The following is a 15,831-nucleotide window of genomic DNA, read 5'->3' as shown; positions in this document are numbered from 1 at the left end:
GGTGAGGTACATTGTCGGAGTGGCGTGGGAGTCAAGGTGGCGACAGCCGTGTAGATTCGGGATCCCAGGCCACGTTTAAAAGCTGGTTATATCTCGCATCCTGTGTGGCTTCATCTCTTTGCCAGTGCAGAGGCTCTGTTTCGCATCAGCACTTAGCTGCAAGGAAGGACAGACACTCTTAATGTTCTTAATGTTTACATTACTCACAGCTTCTGTGGAGTTATTGGGGATTACCAGATGGTAAAAACGAAGGTATGGCTGCTACAATGAAAACATGCACATGTACGGTCGAAACATATCTGCTGTTTCTTAAATTATGCAGATTTCTGAATGTTAATTCTATAATGTTTGTATTTACTTACTTTCCTCAAGGCAGTTATGTGAGCCAGTACAACAAGAGACGAGAAAACCTGCTTTAAAAATGTAAATGTACAAAGCAAAACTTTGTAAACCTGAATATGTTATTTATGATACTGTGTCTTTGTGGGTGGGGGGAAAACCTGCGGTCTTAAAATGCTGAAATGACCTGAGAACATGCAGACACGACTCGACGGCCACCACTCTCAGATTACTATAGTTTTGTTTTCTCCTCTACGTACTTTCTTTGGATATTACACGCCAGTTTTTAGCTGAAGTTAATAACATACTGTAGAATGTACCATATATCACATTATGTTAATATGTTCAGGACTTACCAGTCCTGTGTACCAGTGTAATTTAGCTGAAGCTTATGATACGAGGGCCTCGTGTTTCACACCCCAGCCCCCTCCCTAGTGGCACAGGTACGACATTAGGAAGCACAATTCTTTCTATATTCTGCAAAACGTGCAAAAATAATAAACATTTATCAAGGTCCTGCTTGAAGCTGCATTCCTTGATAGGAACATAAGCAAAGTACTCTGTGGTGCAGCAGGCAGAGGTTCTGTACAGTTACACTGTAGCACGTACACAGCAGTGAGCTTGATGAACCAAACTCTGGAACCTGAATAATGTTCATGGACTATGTTACCAATACCTGCATTTATACTGTATCTGCTTGATCTGCAAATTGAGATTGTATAAAGTATACTGTACATGCTCTATACAGTTTTTAATGGCTCCTTTCTGTTTTGTTTTTTGGTCAATCAAAAATGCTTTTATTGTGCCTTTATTGTGCATTATTATGAATCATTTTCAGTCCGTTATTTTGTTTACTGTGTTCCTTTCTTACGCTGAGATACCCAGACACACATTGTCTTGTTTTCAGGCTTATACATTTCAGTTACATACATTATCATTTTGTTTGGTTTTTCACTGGTACAGTAATTTATTATACACAACTGGCCTTAACTTACATGCTTGAGAATTTTAACATTCTACTTAATTTCATTTATAATTTATTTCCAGAAACAATGTGCACATAAGAGGTGTCACATAAACTCTGCAATTAAAAATGCTAATTCTTTTATTATCATTCTTCAATAAAGCCGAAAAATTAAACAGATTCAATGCATACTGTTGTTCTTTAACTGAAATTGAGCCATTTGCATCTACTCTAATCATTTCGTATGAGGTTGTGCATTATATAGCTATGGCACGTAATTTTATTATTTTCTGTGAAAATCAAACTCAATCAAAATCACCTTAAAATCGGAAACCATTTCAAACACAAGAAACCATGAATTGATGCCTTAATGAAATGAAAATAAAAAACGGCACACTGTGGATGACCAGGATTACATACCCGGCTATTGCGTAAATTCTCCTGGCTTCTATGTTTTTCTCTGCGTTAAATTCTGCTGATTGCAGCCCTGGTAACCCAAAACATTATATATTTAAATGAATATGTCTCCTATCAAAACGACACTCGGAGACATTTATTTTATTTTGAAACGACTATCGCCCGGATGTCATTTAAATTAAACATCTTACTGTTTCCTAAAAATAGAGAAGGTGTGCGGATAATTGAATTCTCTGTCCTGTTTCTTGTGAAACGGAAATTGGTAGAGAGAAACGGAAGTATGTGAAAATGAGCGTGATGGGAGCAGTCCGTAATCTCCACATCACAGAGCCTTGTTTTGTGATCCACGTCCTCATTTGCATTGGCAGATAACAGGATTTCTAACCTTGAGATACAGTTGATTAAATGTGTCGCGTACATCTCTGCTTGTAATGTCGGACTGGGAGGATGACTACGATGCCGCAGGTGTCGAGGTGAAATCCACCGCCAAGGTCCGTCAATGTGGAAACAGGCCTCCATTTGGTGTAGAGAATGAGACTCCTCATTGTAGAGGTAAAACTGAATGGGGTCCATCAGTACGGACTAACAGATATGATCAGCGGGAGTCACAGTGGGATAACTGGAGGACCAGAGACACGTGCGAGCACAGGCCCTCTAGAAACAGGGACTTTGACTCGTGTAGAAGAGGGCGAGGAGGCCTCAGTGGAGGGGACAGGACAAGTTCAATGTCACCGTTGTCCTTTTCTGTTGAAAATTCTGTGATCGGGGCAATTATAGGTAAGGAACCGGTTGTCAGTAACCTAACTAATCATTTTTCAGTGTAAAAAGTTGATTCGCATAACCGTTTATGGGTTGTTAGCGAGCTAGTTAGCGTTTGTTTGAAGCACATTTTGCATAGCGGCTAACGGTTGCGAGACGAGCTAACGTACAGCTTGTTAGTTTGGTCAACTGAGCTAGGTTAGCTATTTTGCTAAATATTGAATTTTTGGCGCAATTTGAAACAGGTCGTGGGGGTGCAAAGATTCGTGAACTTCAGGAAAGTAGTGGAGCTAGGATAAAGGTAAGTGGCATTGTAAATTCAAATGTAATTTGCCGATGTATGTTAAGTTACTTAACGTCACGTAACTTAGTTTGTATTTTCTATTTTGCATTGACTAGCTAACCATGCTAAAGATGACACTACCAACGCCTGCAATCACATCACGAGTGTTTCCAGGCAAAATTTAAGTTGACTAAGTATCTAGTAGATCATGCCTGGTGCTGGCCGAGAATGGTTACTTTAGTAATATTTCTGTAGCCCATAATTGTTTACATCCACCGCAGACACGTACGTTGAAAGGTGTATCCAGTAAATGCTTTACTTTAACGGGGGTCATGAATGTTGAAGTCCGTTTTGCTTCATTTTCGTATTTGCTTATATGATTGCAAATTTGTTCTGCACCCCCCCCCCCCCAGATCAACAGAGGGGACTATGAAGGAGAAGTGCAGATATTTGGTAGCAGCGAGGTACAGAATAAAGCCAGGGAGATGATCGAGGCACTGGTGTCCCATGGCTCAGGGAACGGGCTTGGATTCAGAGGCAGCAGTGCAGGTTGCCATCATGAGACTTATTATTATTATTATTTTTTTTTTAAAGAATAATAATCAGTACAAATTCATTACCATCTACAACAATTTTAGCTACTAATTTCCATCTTGCTGTGAGAGGAGTGCTCCATTTCAACTGCATCTAAGATGGATGGACAGAAGCACAGTTTCAGTTCATTCAAATGACCAGCACCGCAGATTAGTTTATGCTCATGAGATGATTATGTATGATAATCATATCTGGCCTCTAATATCGACCTCCCTCAGGGGGCTCACGCTCTGCAAACAGTGGAAGCAGTGACTCCTGCTGGCCCGCCTCGGCTTCTCAAGACTCTGCCGCTTCCTCGCTGCCGGCCATCGACTGGGTGTCACTGCGGGAGAACCGACACAAGTACGAGGCCATGAAGTGGCAGGGTGAGTCGCTCGGCAACCCCACCGCCCGGCTGCTCAGACTGCGTGTTTCATGCCAACGTCTGGTCCCGTTTAATTACTCCTGACCTTTATGCAATTTGATGTTTTTGCAACAGTTGTTAAGAGACGCATGAATGACAACTGAAGACGGTTCTTGTCTCGATGTAAAATGTTTTACTGTGATCTAATTTACGAGGATGTTGGTGATTAGTCGATTTGGCTTGGGCTGTTGGTATCTGGACTGGAATTGCCCACCCGCACAGGTGTGAGTGAAATCTCAAAGGCAGGTGTCTGGACTGAGAGCGGGGTTCTCACCTGGGAATGTAACCATAGTCCTGCGCCACTCTGTTCTCTGTAATAAGCTGTGTAAGAGATCATTTTGGGTTTTTATAGTGGATGTACACAGCAGGTTATTACAGCTCACCGGTTTCAATCTTTTATTATTTTCACAAAGTCAAAAGTTTGGAAAAGTAATGTTTGAAACTTAGAAATGCAATGTAACTTTCTAATGATCTTCGAGTTATCACTATGTTCTGCAGTTCCATTCAAAACATCTCTATAATATAGTTAACCTCTCATTCTGTTTCCTTTCATACGTCTTCCGTGTGACTGGCGGAATGAATGTACTACAGTCTTGCTTGATTGAGCTTTGTGATCAGATCCGACCTCACATTTCTTGGTTTCATTATTCAAGCCCTTAGAAACCCATTTCACTCTTGCTAATGGGAGTTTTTCCCCTTTGTCCATTTAAATATTTATGGTCATGAGTTTAATACTGTTCATCGTATCATACATGAGTGAACTTTATTCCTTTTCTGATTCACAGCGTTGTTCTCCACTTTTAGTTGATCCAGGCCACGTTACTTACTTAAATTGAAGTTCTAAGCCTTTTCGTATTCAGATATTCAGATGTTTCTACAGATCTCCCACCGATCCTGAAAGAGTTCTACATCGAGGCGGAGTGCGTGGTCCGCCGCAGTGAGGAAGAGGTGAAGGAGTGGAGGTAATGCCCAGGTATCGCCCTGGCTTAGACTCAGTCCCCATGTCCTTAGCCTTGACTGACTCGGTTTGTCGCAAATGTCATTATTTTCAACAGTCACAGAAATGAAAACCCCACTCTGTCCTCTGTCAAGTTAAGTAGTTACATTCAAATTTAAGTTGAAGTGAATGATAAAGTGATGGAGTCCAGTTCTGTATCCACAGGGCATCTGTAAATATGTCTATTTTATGGGCTTTGCCTTACCTTAACCTTTATGTGAAGCGAAGAGGTCTTGTGTTCAAGTGCAAGGGTATTTCTTTGAGACTGCTAGCAATAAAGCCTTTTATTTTCCCGAGTTCTTTGTCTTGTTTGATTAAGATTTTGGCTGGCAGGTGGCACTTTGTGCTGTTTCTTCTAAAATTTTACTCCCTTTTCAAATGAACTGTTGTTGGGCCACTGGGAATACCACAGAAATTGTCTGGATTTGAGGGGTTTGCTTTTGCAGCAAATTATTGTTATTTATTTATTTTTTTTTCCCAAATCTGAAAATGAAGAACTACATGAAAAATTATCCCTTGGTACAAATGTACAAAGATTTAGGGCTTTTCCTTACAAAATGATGTACCTCTATTAATTTTACACTGTGACAAGTTTTTCATTGCGACACCTGGCAAACTTTAAATGGCTCTGTGGGCGAAACAAAACTTAGTATGAGGTTCAAACTGAGGCTCACTTTCATGTATTAGAAGTCTGGACATTACTATGATATTAATCGAATGGATACACTTGCTTTGCTTTGAAACCCTTTAATGGAAATTACAATTTTATATCAGTTCAACATGAGCTTCATAGCATAATGTTGCAGACCCTAGCTTTCTTCCTTGTTTATATTGAAAATTACATGTAATCCTTTGTTTTTGCTGGCAAGTGCTGTATGTCTTCTGAGGTTTCAAAGGGCGTTGGTACTTGTGCCCGACCACCAGTTTGAGCGTTGAAATACTTTGAATATGATTTGCAAGTTTAAACATGACGTCGGTAAACAGAAGTTTGAGCTTGTATGCAGCTGGGTGTAGACATCTTTGCAGTCACTTCCAGTACGTTCAGATTCAGAAATGCTTTGTTCTTTATTCCTTCCTCCATTTTTTATTTGTTTATTTTTTATTTTTTTGGGCTCCTGTGGCTCCACTCTCCGCTCGGTTTCATTTCCCCAGTCAGCGTCTTTTACAGATGATTGCAGCCAATCACATGCTGATTGTGGTATACAGTGCATCCGGATTCAAGTATTCACAGCGCTTCACTTTTCCCACATTTTGTTATGTTACAGCCTTATTCCAAAATGGAATAAATTCCTTTTTTTCCTCAGAATTCTACACACAACACCCCATAATGACAACATGAAAGAAGTTTTTTTGAAATTTTAGCAAATTTATTAAAAATAAAAAACTAAGAAATCGCATGTACATAAGTATTCACAGCCTTTGCTCAATACTTTGTTGATGCACCTTTGGCAGCAATTACAGCCTCAGGTCTTTTTGAATATGATGCCACAAGCTTGGCACACCTATCTTTGGGCAGTTTCGCCCATTCCTCTTTGCAGCACCTCTCAAGCTCCTTCAGGTTGGATGGGGAGCGTCGGTGCACAGCCTCCTCCATGCTTCACTGTAGGGATGGTATTGGCCAGGTGATGAGCGGTACCTGGTTTCCTCCAAACATGACGCCTGGCATTCACGCCAAAGAGTTCAATCTTTTGTCTCATCAGACCAGAGAATTTTGTTTCTCATGGTCTGAGAGTCCTTCAGGTGCCTTCTGGCAAACTCCCAAGCGGGCTGCCATGTGCCTTAAGGAGTGGCTTCCGTCTGGCCACTGCCATACAGGCCTGATTGGTGGATTGCTGCAGAGATGGTTGTCCTTCTGGAAGGTTCTCCTCTCTCCGCAGAGGAACGCTGGAGCTCTGACAGAGTGACCATCGGGTTCTTGGTCACCTCCCTGACTAAGGCCCTTCTCCCCCGATTGCTCAGTTTAGACGGGCGGCCAGCTCTAGGAAGAGTCTTGGTGGTTCCGAACTTCTTCCATTTACGGATGATGGAGACCACTGTGCTCATTGGGACCTTCCAAGCAGCAGAAATTTTTCTGTACCCTTCCCCAGATTTGTGCCTCGAGACAATCCTGTCTCGGAGGTCTACAGACAATTCCTTTGACTTCATGCTTGGTTTGTGCTCCGACATGCACTGTCAACTGTGGGACCTTATATAGACAGGTGTGTGCCTTTCCAAATCATGTCTAATCAACTGAATTTACCACAGGTGGACTCCAATTAAGCTGTAGATCTCTAGGTTGATCAGTGAAAACAGGATGCACCTGAGATTTTTTATTTTTATTTATAAATTTGCACAAATCTCCAAAAAAAAAATTTCACGTTGTCATTATGGGGTGTTTGGAGGAAAAAAATGAATTTAATCAATTTTGGAATAAGGTTGTAACATAACAAAATGTGGAAAAAGTGAAGCGCTGTGAATACTTTCCGGATGCACTGTATTTCCACTTCATGACCCCACGTACAGTTATGGTTCAGAGGGCAGATATTGGAACCTCTGATAAGACCAGGCTGTGCCCCCTGGCTGCTTTAAAATGAGGCACTATTGCTGGCCAGTGGAATACAGCCAGACCTGGCTCAACTGTTTTCGATAAAATATTTTTCTATGCTTTACCTTGGCTGGTGATTTGGAACCTGTGGAATACTCAAAATGTGCATACCCCGCCTTCTGGTCATTTTGGTTGGCTCAGTTGCAACTAGAAAGATAAACCAAGCACTGAAACGAATTTGAATCCAAAACAATGAAGTTACATATTTCACCCAGATCTGAATAGTGTGATGTAGAATGTCTCTTTTTGAAATCAGTCCGTAACCTGTTTTTCCAGTTGATTTGCCTGTGTTTGTTGCAATACTACACCCTGTTCCTTCTCTGCAGGAAGGAGAACAATAACATTTTTGTGGACGACTTGAAGGAGGGCGAGAAGCGGCCCATCCCAAATCCCATTTGCACCTTTGAGGAGGCGTTTGAGCCCTACCCCGGGATCATGGAGAACATCGTCAGAGTGGGCTTTGTCAAACCCACTCCGATTCAGGTAACGTGCCTGACGAGCTCTAGGGCAGAGAGCGGTCAGCTGAAGGGACAAGCTCTGCCTGCTCGTCTGCTGGACAAGCCCCAGTGAATCCAGGAAAAGCAGGATCCTTTAATTAGGCCGGGCCCAGAAAATTAGCAGGTACCTTTTGGAGGGGCCGGAGTCACGTGTTTCATAAGTATTTGAAGGATGCAACACTTGAAATTATCATTACATTACATTACAGGCATTTAGCAGTCCTAGCATGATCTCATGATCACAAACTTATTTTGGATTAAAAATAATGTTTAAATAAAAATTCTTGATGAGAATTTTGAACTCGGTGGGCATAACCTAAAGTTCAGGACCCTTCAGCTCAAATGTTTTCTCACACCTGTCATGAATGGTGCAGTGTGGGCAGATGCATGCTTATTGCGCGTATCTGACCAAACACGATGTGTTTATTATAAAACATAACTTAAATGTGCCATGCCATGTCAAAATGTGGTGCCACCAGTTGAACCAGCAGGTGCTTTCCGGGAAATGCGATTTGAAAGTGCCCTGTCAGAGTGAAAAAATGTTGAACATATCTGAGAGAAAATGAAATGGCCATGAAAGTGAACATTGGCAGAAAGAAGAATTTCAATTTCAACATTACGAGTCCTGTGTTTGTGTATATTGGCTTCAGAGCTGTACAAGTACTCATTCCTAGAAGTAATCATCCGGGAATAGCAGTGAATGTTCCTAGTATGGGGATCATTAGAAGCATTTGATTTTAGAGCAATGCTCCTCCCTTCTTGGGAAGTGTAAATAACTCAAAGTGTGACAGGTTTCATTTCCTGTAATGTTTTGTACTACAAGTGTTAAAAAGATGCACGTCTTTAAGAATGAACAGGCCTGTCTCTTGATAAATGTAGTGAAACCAAGTGTGAAAATATCTTTGCTATTTCCTGTTGTCTGTTGAGGATTGGCGGGTCTACAGTCACCGCATTAGTCTGAGTCACTGCTTTTCTGGGCTGTGATTTTCATGCTCCTTTCGGTTCTGAATAAAGAGGAAGGAGGACTTTCCTCTTCATTCCTCATTCTGCCACGATGCAGATTTGAGTTTCACACAGCCAAGGCTATAACATAGGTCCTGCCCTATGCAAGGAGAAACTGCCAAGTCCTCTGTAGTGGGCTTTTGGGTCGCTGTGTACATCAGGACATGGTGAAAGTACACCTAATACAGGATTAATACAGGAGTGGCACTCGTGATGTGATGCAGAGTATCCTGTTATTAATCTCAGTTCCCCTTTCTAAAATGGCTGTATTTTCGCCAGTTTCCCGCCTTGTGGAAGCTCTTGAAGTGCTGAATCTGGCATTATGACAATGTGATGCGTGCCCCATAGTTTGGGGAGCGTGAAGGCATTGGTCGAGAGGAACCTGAGGGGTTTGGGGGAAGTTGGATGTGTGTGTTTTTGGTGCCTCGCGTTCCTGTGATGATGCTGATCACATGACCTGTGATGCAATGTCCTGTCCCAGTCGCAGGCCTGGCCCATCGTGCTGAAGGGGTTGGACTTGATCGGGATCGCCCAGACCGGGACGGGGAAGACCCTGGCCTACCTCCTGCCAGGCTTCATCCACATGGATCTGCAGCCCGTGTACGTTTCATGTGTCTGCCTAAAATTCATCTTCTATGCTGTAAGGTTTGTGGCTCAGGAACGTCTGAACCTGTGCTTATTTGACCCCCCAACATGATTTCAGCTAGATGGTTCCATTTTGGCCACAGTAACGAATTTGAACCTTGTGTTATTTAATTTCTTAAAGTTCCATTTCTGTGTGTGTGTCTGTATGCGTGTGTCCGTTTGTCTGTGTCTGTTTGTCTGTCCATTCGCGTCTGTCTGTGTGTCTTACAGGCTCAGAGACCGTCGGGACGGGCCCGGCATGCTGGTTCTGACCCCGACTCGAGAGCTGGCCCTGCAGATTGAGCAGGAGTGTAGCAAGTACAGCTACAAGGGCTTCAAAAGGTACATTAATAACAATAATACTCATTTAAAGGTAATACATAATTTACTACTTTGTACAAAAATGTTTTTGTTTTAATTCTTCTTCAGTGACTGACATTGCCTCAGAAGGCTTGAGGCGACTGTTGTGCTCTTAAACCTGCATTGCAAAATATCCGGCCTTATAAATGGGTTTACTGCCTAAAAACAAGAGTGTCGTGCAAGTCTCTGGAATGTGTAAGAGTGTCTGCTAATTGCCTGTAATGTAATGCAATGCAATTTGCCTGACTGATGATGACGATAATCAAAGTTCAGAAGGAGCGGACTCATTGGGTAATTCAGCAGCTAATCTCTGCCCCCCTCAGTATCTGTATCTACGGGGGAGGGGACCGCAGGGCCCAGATCAACATGACCAGCAGTGGAGTGGACATCGTCATCGCCACCCCGGGCCGGCTGAACGACCTGCAGATGAACAACCACATTAACCTGCGCTCCATCACTTACCTGGTGAGCTCCAGGGCTGGGTGCCAGCCCCAAAGAGTCTGCCAGCTGGCTGTGCGTCACCCTTAAGCATCGTTCACTGATGAATACAGTCCCTTACGTACTACGTGGCGTGATTTAAAAAAGAAAATTGAAGGGCCTTTTTTTTGTTGCCGGTGAACAATGAGATTCTCACTTTGCAGTCTTTTTAAACTAGTTTTATGGACAATTATTATTTGCTGAAGTGAATAATAGTCAGCTTCCCTCTGTGCCCTGCCCTTTGGAGCCATCTTTGTTTGCTGTAGAGCTAAGGTGGGGAACAAGGCCCTACCAGTTTGTGGTTTACATGCCAACTGCTGGCTTTAATTACTTAATTGCCCCTATCATTTACACCATCTGAAATTTTAGCGACATTTCTTGATGAACGTATTAATAACAGTTGTGGACAATCAAAGTAATCTGAGTGTATGAGCTAGTGTTTAGGTGTATACAGCCGATTAGCTAATTTAGGCAGAGTAATTGGTGGAAGCCTGCTCACACGCCGGCCCTCCAGGACTGGAGTTGCCCTCCCCTGCTGTAGAGCAAAGTTCTGGTGGTAGTATAGGCCGCTGTTTCGCGAGCTGGCCCCGCGATCAACCTCTCCGTCCGTCTCCAGGTGCTGGATGAAGCTGACCGCATGCTGGACATGGGCTTCGAGCCGCAGATCATGAAGATCATCCTGGACATCCGGCCCGACAGACAGACGGTCATGACCAGGTCCGACCTGCCGCTTTCGTTTTTGCGCCGATGTGTTTCTTTTCGCTTTTCTCGCTAACACCGGTTTTCTCACTTTTCCTCTGCAACGGCAGCGCCACCTGGCCTACGGGGGTGAGGCGTCTGTCCAAGTCCTACCTGAAGGACCCCATGATGGTGTATGTGGGCACACTGGATCTGGCGGTGAGTGAGTCAGCCTGGTCTCTGGAGTAACACATTTAAGCCACTATGGAAGGCGAGACGACGCAGGCTAAACTTGCGTGGCTTTTCCAGGGGCAGCCTGTAGCCTAGTGGCTAAGGTATAAGACTGTAGCCTAGTGGCTAAGGTATAAGACTGTAGCCTAGTGGCTAAGGTATAAGACTGTAGCCTAGTGGCTAAGGTATAAGACTGTTGCCTAGTGGCTAAGGTATAAGACTGTAGCCTAGTGGCTAAGGTTTACGACTGTAGCCTAGTGGCTAAGGTATAAGACTGTAGCCTAGTGGCTAAGGTTTACGACTGTAGCCTAGTGGCTAAGGTTTACGACTGTAGCCTAGTGGCTAAGGTTTACGACTGTAGCCTAGTGGCTAAGGTTTACGACTGTAGCCTAGTGGCTAAGGTTTACGACTGTAGCCTAGTGGCTAAGGTTTACGACTGTAGCCTAGTGGCTAAGGTTTACGACTGTAGCCTAGTGGCTAAGGTATACGACTGTAGCCTAGTGGCTAAGGTATACGACTGTAGCCTAGTGGCTAAGGTATAAGACTGTAGCCTAGTGGCTAAGGTATAAGACTGTAGCCTAGTGGCTAAGGTATAAGACTGTAGCCTAGTTGTTAAGGTATAAGACTGTAGCCTAGTGGCTAAGGTTTACGACTGTAGCCTAGTGGCTGTAGCCTAGTGGCTAAGGTATACGACTGTAGCCTAGTGGCTAAGGTTTACGACTGTAGCCTAGTGGCTAAGGTTTACGACTGTAGCCTAGTGGCTGTAGCCTAGTGGCTAAGGTATACGACTGTAGCCTAGTGGCTAAGGTATAAGACTGTAGCCTAGTGGCTAAATTATAAGACTGTAGCCTAGTGGCTAAATTATAAGACTGTAGCCTAGTGGCTCAGGTATAAGACTAGCCTAGTGGCTAAGGTTTACGACTGTAGCCTAGTGGCTGAGGTATAAGACACTAGCCTAGTGGTTAAGGTATAAGTATGGGACCTAGAAGGTTGGTGGTTCAAGCCCCGGTGTAGCCACGATAAGACCTCCGCAGCTGTTGGGCCCTTGCGCAAGGCCCTTAACCCCGCTTTCCTCCAGGGGTGATTGTCCCCTGCTTAGTCTATTCAACTGTAAGTCATTTTGGATAAAAGCATCAGCTAAATAACAAATTATAATATTATTTTGCCACTCTCTCTCTACCAGGCGGTGAACACGGTGGAGCAGACCGTGTTGATCATCCAAGAGGAGGAGAAGAAAGCCTATGTCTACGATTTCATCCACAACATGGAGCCTCAGGACAAAGTGTTGATATTCGTGGGGAAAAAGATTGTGTAGGTGCCTTCAGAGCAGAGCTGTTCCATGTAGCCACATGTCGGGGCTCTGAAGCCAGAAGATTGTATGATGTAACACCACTCAAATTTTCATACTTAATTTCTGATGACAGACACTTAAATGCCATTTTCATATTAACTGAAATGGTTTTTTTTTATGAATGTAGAATTATTGACATTTCCTATTATCACGTGGATTTTGAGTATGACATCTGTATATCATTGGGGTATTCCCTTATTGGCACCATGTGCCATGCTGTTCTGACTGTGTGTGGCTTTAGTTCAAAAACAAAATCAGCCTTATCTGAGAGGTGACTCATTAATCGCGCTTGTTGACATGCCCTGTTTCTGAGAATGGGGTGTTGCCGTGGGTAAGCTGAACCCAGGAAACAGAAACTTAGACGGTAACTGAAACTGGACTGTGCAGTGCTTCAAACCACTCGTCTGCATCCTTCCACACTCTTCCAATAGGGTCTAATGGCTGGGAAGGTCCTGCACAATTCTCTGCATTTTCCATTGGATGTCCAGTAGACACCCCAACCCCATCCAAAGACATGCAGTAATAGGGAGTGCAGATGAAAATTCTGGCACATTTATATTGATGTGAAAACTGAAAATGTTGATTTAATGTGCACTGTCCCTGATGAATAAAATAGATCTGGTAAAGGTGTCGGTTGCTGCTACATGACAGGTAGGGTCGCAGGGTAGATTCACGAGTCTGGATGGTTTTAGATGCATTCCTTTTTCTTTTTGCTAGAAAGTCTAAACCCAGGTCTAAACCGTAACGGGCCAGTATAGCCCTGCCTGGTATTGCATCACCAATCACTGTGCCATTGTTCTCTGTAGGGCAATCAAAGCGAAACTATAAAAGCATTTTATATTAGGCAACTGTCTTGTTGGCATGTAGACGGGTTTCAAAAGATCCACGTGAATCATGGCTTACATTTGTCACCCAATACAGCCTGAGGCAGTTGTCCAACTGGAAAAGTGAGGAAAACCGGATTTTGAGCTGCTCTGTAGGGTTTCTGATCTGCTTTGGTGGTGGCCTCTGATGTGAGGTGGACACGTGCGGTCCTGTTAGTGTACGCTGCTGGTAGCGGGTGCATTTGTCGGTGTACAGTGCAGCTGGCGGCTTTTCATTGCACAGGTCTCGCTTCTCACCCCCCCTCCCCCCTCCCCCCTCCCCAACAGGGCAGATGACCTGTCCAGTGACCTATGTCTGAGGGGCATGGCCGTGCAGAGTCTCCATGGAGACCGGGAGCAGTGCGACCGCGAGGAGGCTCTGCAGGACTTCAAAGACGGTAGGACCAGTGCGTTGCGTACGCATGCGTCTCCGCGGCAGGCTGTAACGCGGTTCTGTGTGGGCCCCGTGCAGGCCGTGTGCGTGTGCGAGGCTAATGCGGTTCTGTCTGGGCCCCGTGCAGGCCGTGTGCGTGTGCGAGGCTAACGCGGTTCTGTCTGGGCCCCGTGCAGGCCGTGTGCGGATCCTGGTGGCCACCGACCTGGCCTCTCGTGGCCTGGACGTGCACGACATCACGCACGTCTTCAACTACGACTTCCCGCGCAACGTGGAGGAGTACGTGCACCGAGTGGGCCGCACCGGCAGAGCCGGGTGAGCGCCGCCTGAGCGGACGGGCATGCTGGGATATGGGTGCACAGGTGCATTGTGGGATATGAGTGTGACAGCAGTGTATAGAGTGTGACTGCGGTGTGTGTGTGTGTTGTTCGCTGCTGCGGCAGCGTGTAACGCCGTGTCTGTGTGCACAGCCGGTCCGGGGCTTCCGTGACCCTGGTGACGAGGGGCGACTGGAGGATGGCTGCTGAGCTCATCCACATCCTGGAGCGAGCGGGACAGGTGTGCCGTATTTTAACACATTCACTGTTCCTCACTCAGCCGTGCTCACACTCTCCTGTTCATTCACACTTTCCACTGCGGGCAGCCAGGCCCGCTAATGCACACCTTCTCTTCGGCAGTCAGAGGTGTGTGTGTGTGTGTGTGTGTGTGTGCGCGTGCGCGTGCACGCGCCTGTGTGCCTGCCCTGTTGTCTTTCTGAACACGCTAGTTACTGCTGGTTGTCCCGGGTTGAACGCTCAATGTTTGCTAAGCGGGTGAAACGGATGTATGTGGTGGTCTGATATGCCAGACCGTGCCAGAGGAGCTGGTGCTGATGGCTGAGCGCTTTGAGAAACACAAGCGGGAACGAGAGCTGACCGAACCCAGGGGCCGAGGAGGAGGAGGAGGAGGAGGAGGAGGAGGAGGAGGAGGAGGAGGATGGAGGGGCCGGGACAGAGATGGAGAATCCAGCCGGCATTTCTAATGTACTGTCAAGGTATCCATCTTATCTGGCTGCTCCGCTTTGCTCCTTACACATCTGTATGTGGAGCTAGCTAGTGCTGACCGTTCATGGCTGAACAAAGTGTATCTGGTATATTGTGTAAATAACTAAATATGTATGTGTATACCAGTATATATAACAAAAACACAAGACTTTGGTTTTTCTTGGCATGATGCCACGCGATTGACACGATTTACATGGCCTCAGTAACCTGCTATTTTGTTATTCTATGTGCTTCATCACAGTTGGATTAAGAAAATGCTTGAACACATACATTTTTGTATTTTTTTTATTTTCTTTTTTATAATTCTTTATGCTGCTGCAGTCTGTATCTCCAGGAAATTATGTCAGTTTTAAGTATAACACTTTTGTGATGAAGGATATTTGATTCTTTTTGAGAGTTTCTGACAACCTTGCCAGTTTTATAATTTGGGGATGTGTGGCCTTGGATAGGAACATACACTTAACGTAACTCCCGAGCAGCTCGTAATGTTTCGAGGGGCTCTTACTTAAGAAAACATTTCATTTAGTTGTTTATTCACGATTGTAAGTCTACTGAGTAATTAAAACCATGAAATTGCAGAAAAACCTGAACACGCTCCATGTCCTCTCTCCAGACAGAAAGAAGAGGCCAGGAGAAAGTTGACTTTGAAGGATTGTGTTTTTTTTTCATCTTTGTTTGAACTTCCTGGATTTGTATTTTTAAAGAGAGTTCCGTTATTTTTTGTGAAACCTGTGTTTATAATTTGGCCTTTGTGGAGTTGATACTGAGGTGAAGGGCATTTGAATGACACCCCTATTTTTACGTCTTGTTGAACTTTCACCCTGACTTGTTCCGCTGTTCTAACTTGTTCTGTAGAGTATAATGTGCGTAAAATAAAGACCCTCTATTCCCTGAAGCTGTTTTGTCTGTAATATACTGTGAACTGCACTAGTTTTAAATGCTATAAAAACACAGGACACACCATTTAAAAA

At 44.4% G+C, this 15,831-nt stretch overlaps 1 protein-coding gene across 1 annotated transcript; it reads left to right on the top strand.

Annotated features, from left to right (window-relative positions):
- Positions 1-1,973: 1,973 nt before the first annotated feature.
- ddx43 (DEAD (Asp-Glu-Ala-Asp) box polypeptide 43) lies at positions 1,974-15,755 on the top strand. The gene is made up of 17 exons (XM_061228511.1): positions 1,974-2,497; positions 2,725-2,780; positions 3,176-3,311; positions 3,575-3,721; positions 4,640-4,721; positions 7,667-7,823; positions 9,321-9,439; positions 9,695-9,805; positions 10,147-10,288; positions 10,917-11,017; positions 11,110-11,197; positions 12,393-12,520; positions 13,712-13,821; positions 13,994-14,132; positions 14,288-14,375; positions 14,665-14,850; positions 15,474-15,755. Exons 1-16 carry the CDS (start codon positions 2,152-2,154, stop codon positions 14,836-14,838), a joined length of 2,124 nt encoding a protein of 707 aa, XP_061084495.1. The 5' UTR covers positions 1,974-2,151; the 3' UTR covers positions 14,839-14,850; positions 15,474-15,755.
- The last annotated feature ends 76 nt before the right edge of the window (positions 15,756-15,831 follow it).

Source organism: Conger conger, chromosome 18 (genome assembly GCF_963514075.1).
Source record: "Conger conger chromosome 18, fConCon1.1, whole genome shotgun sequence".
Classification (NCBI taxonomy): Eukaryota; Metazoa; Chordata; class Actinopteri; order Anguilliformes; family Congridae; genus Conger; species Conger conger.
This window is presented reverse-complemented; position numbering and strand designations above follow the sequence as displayed.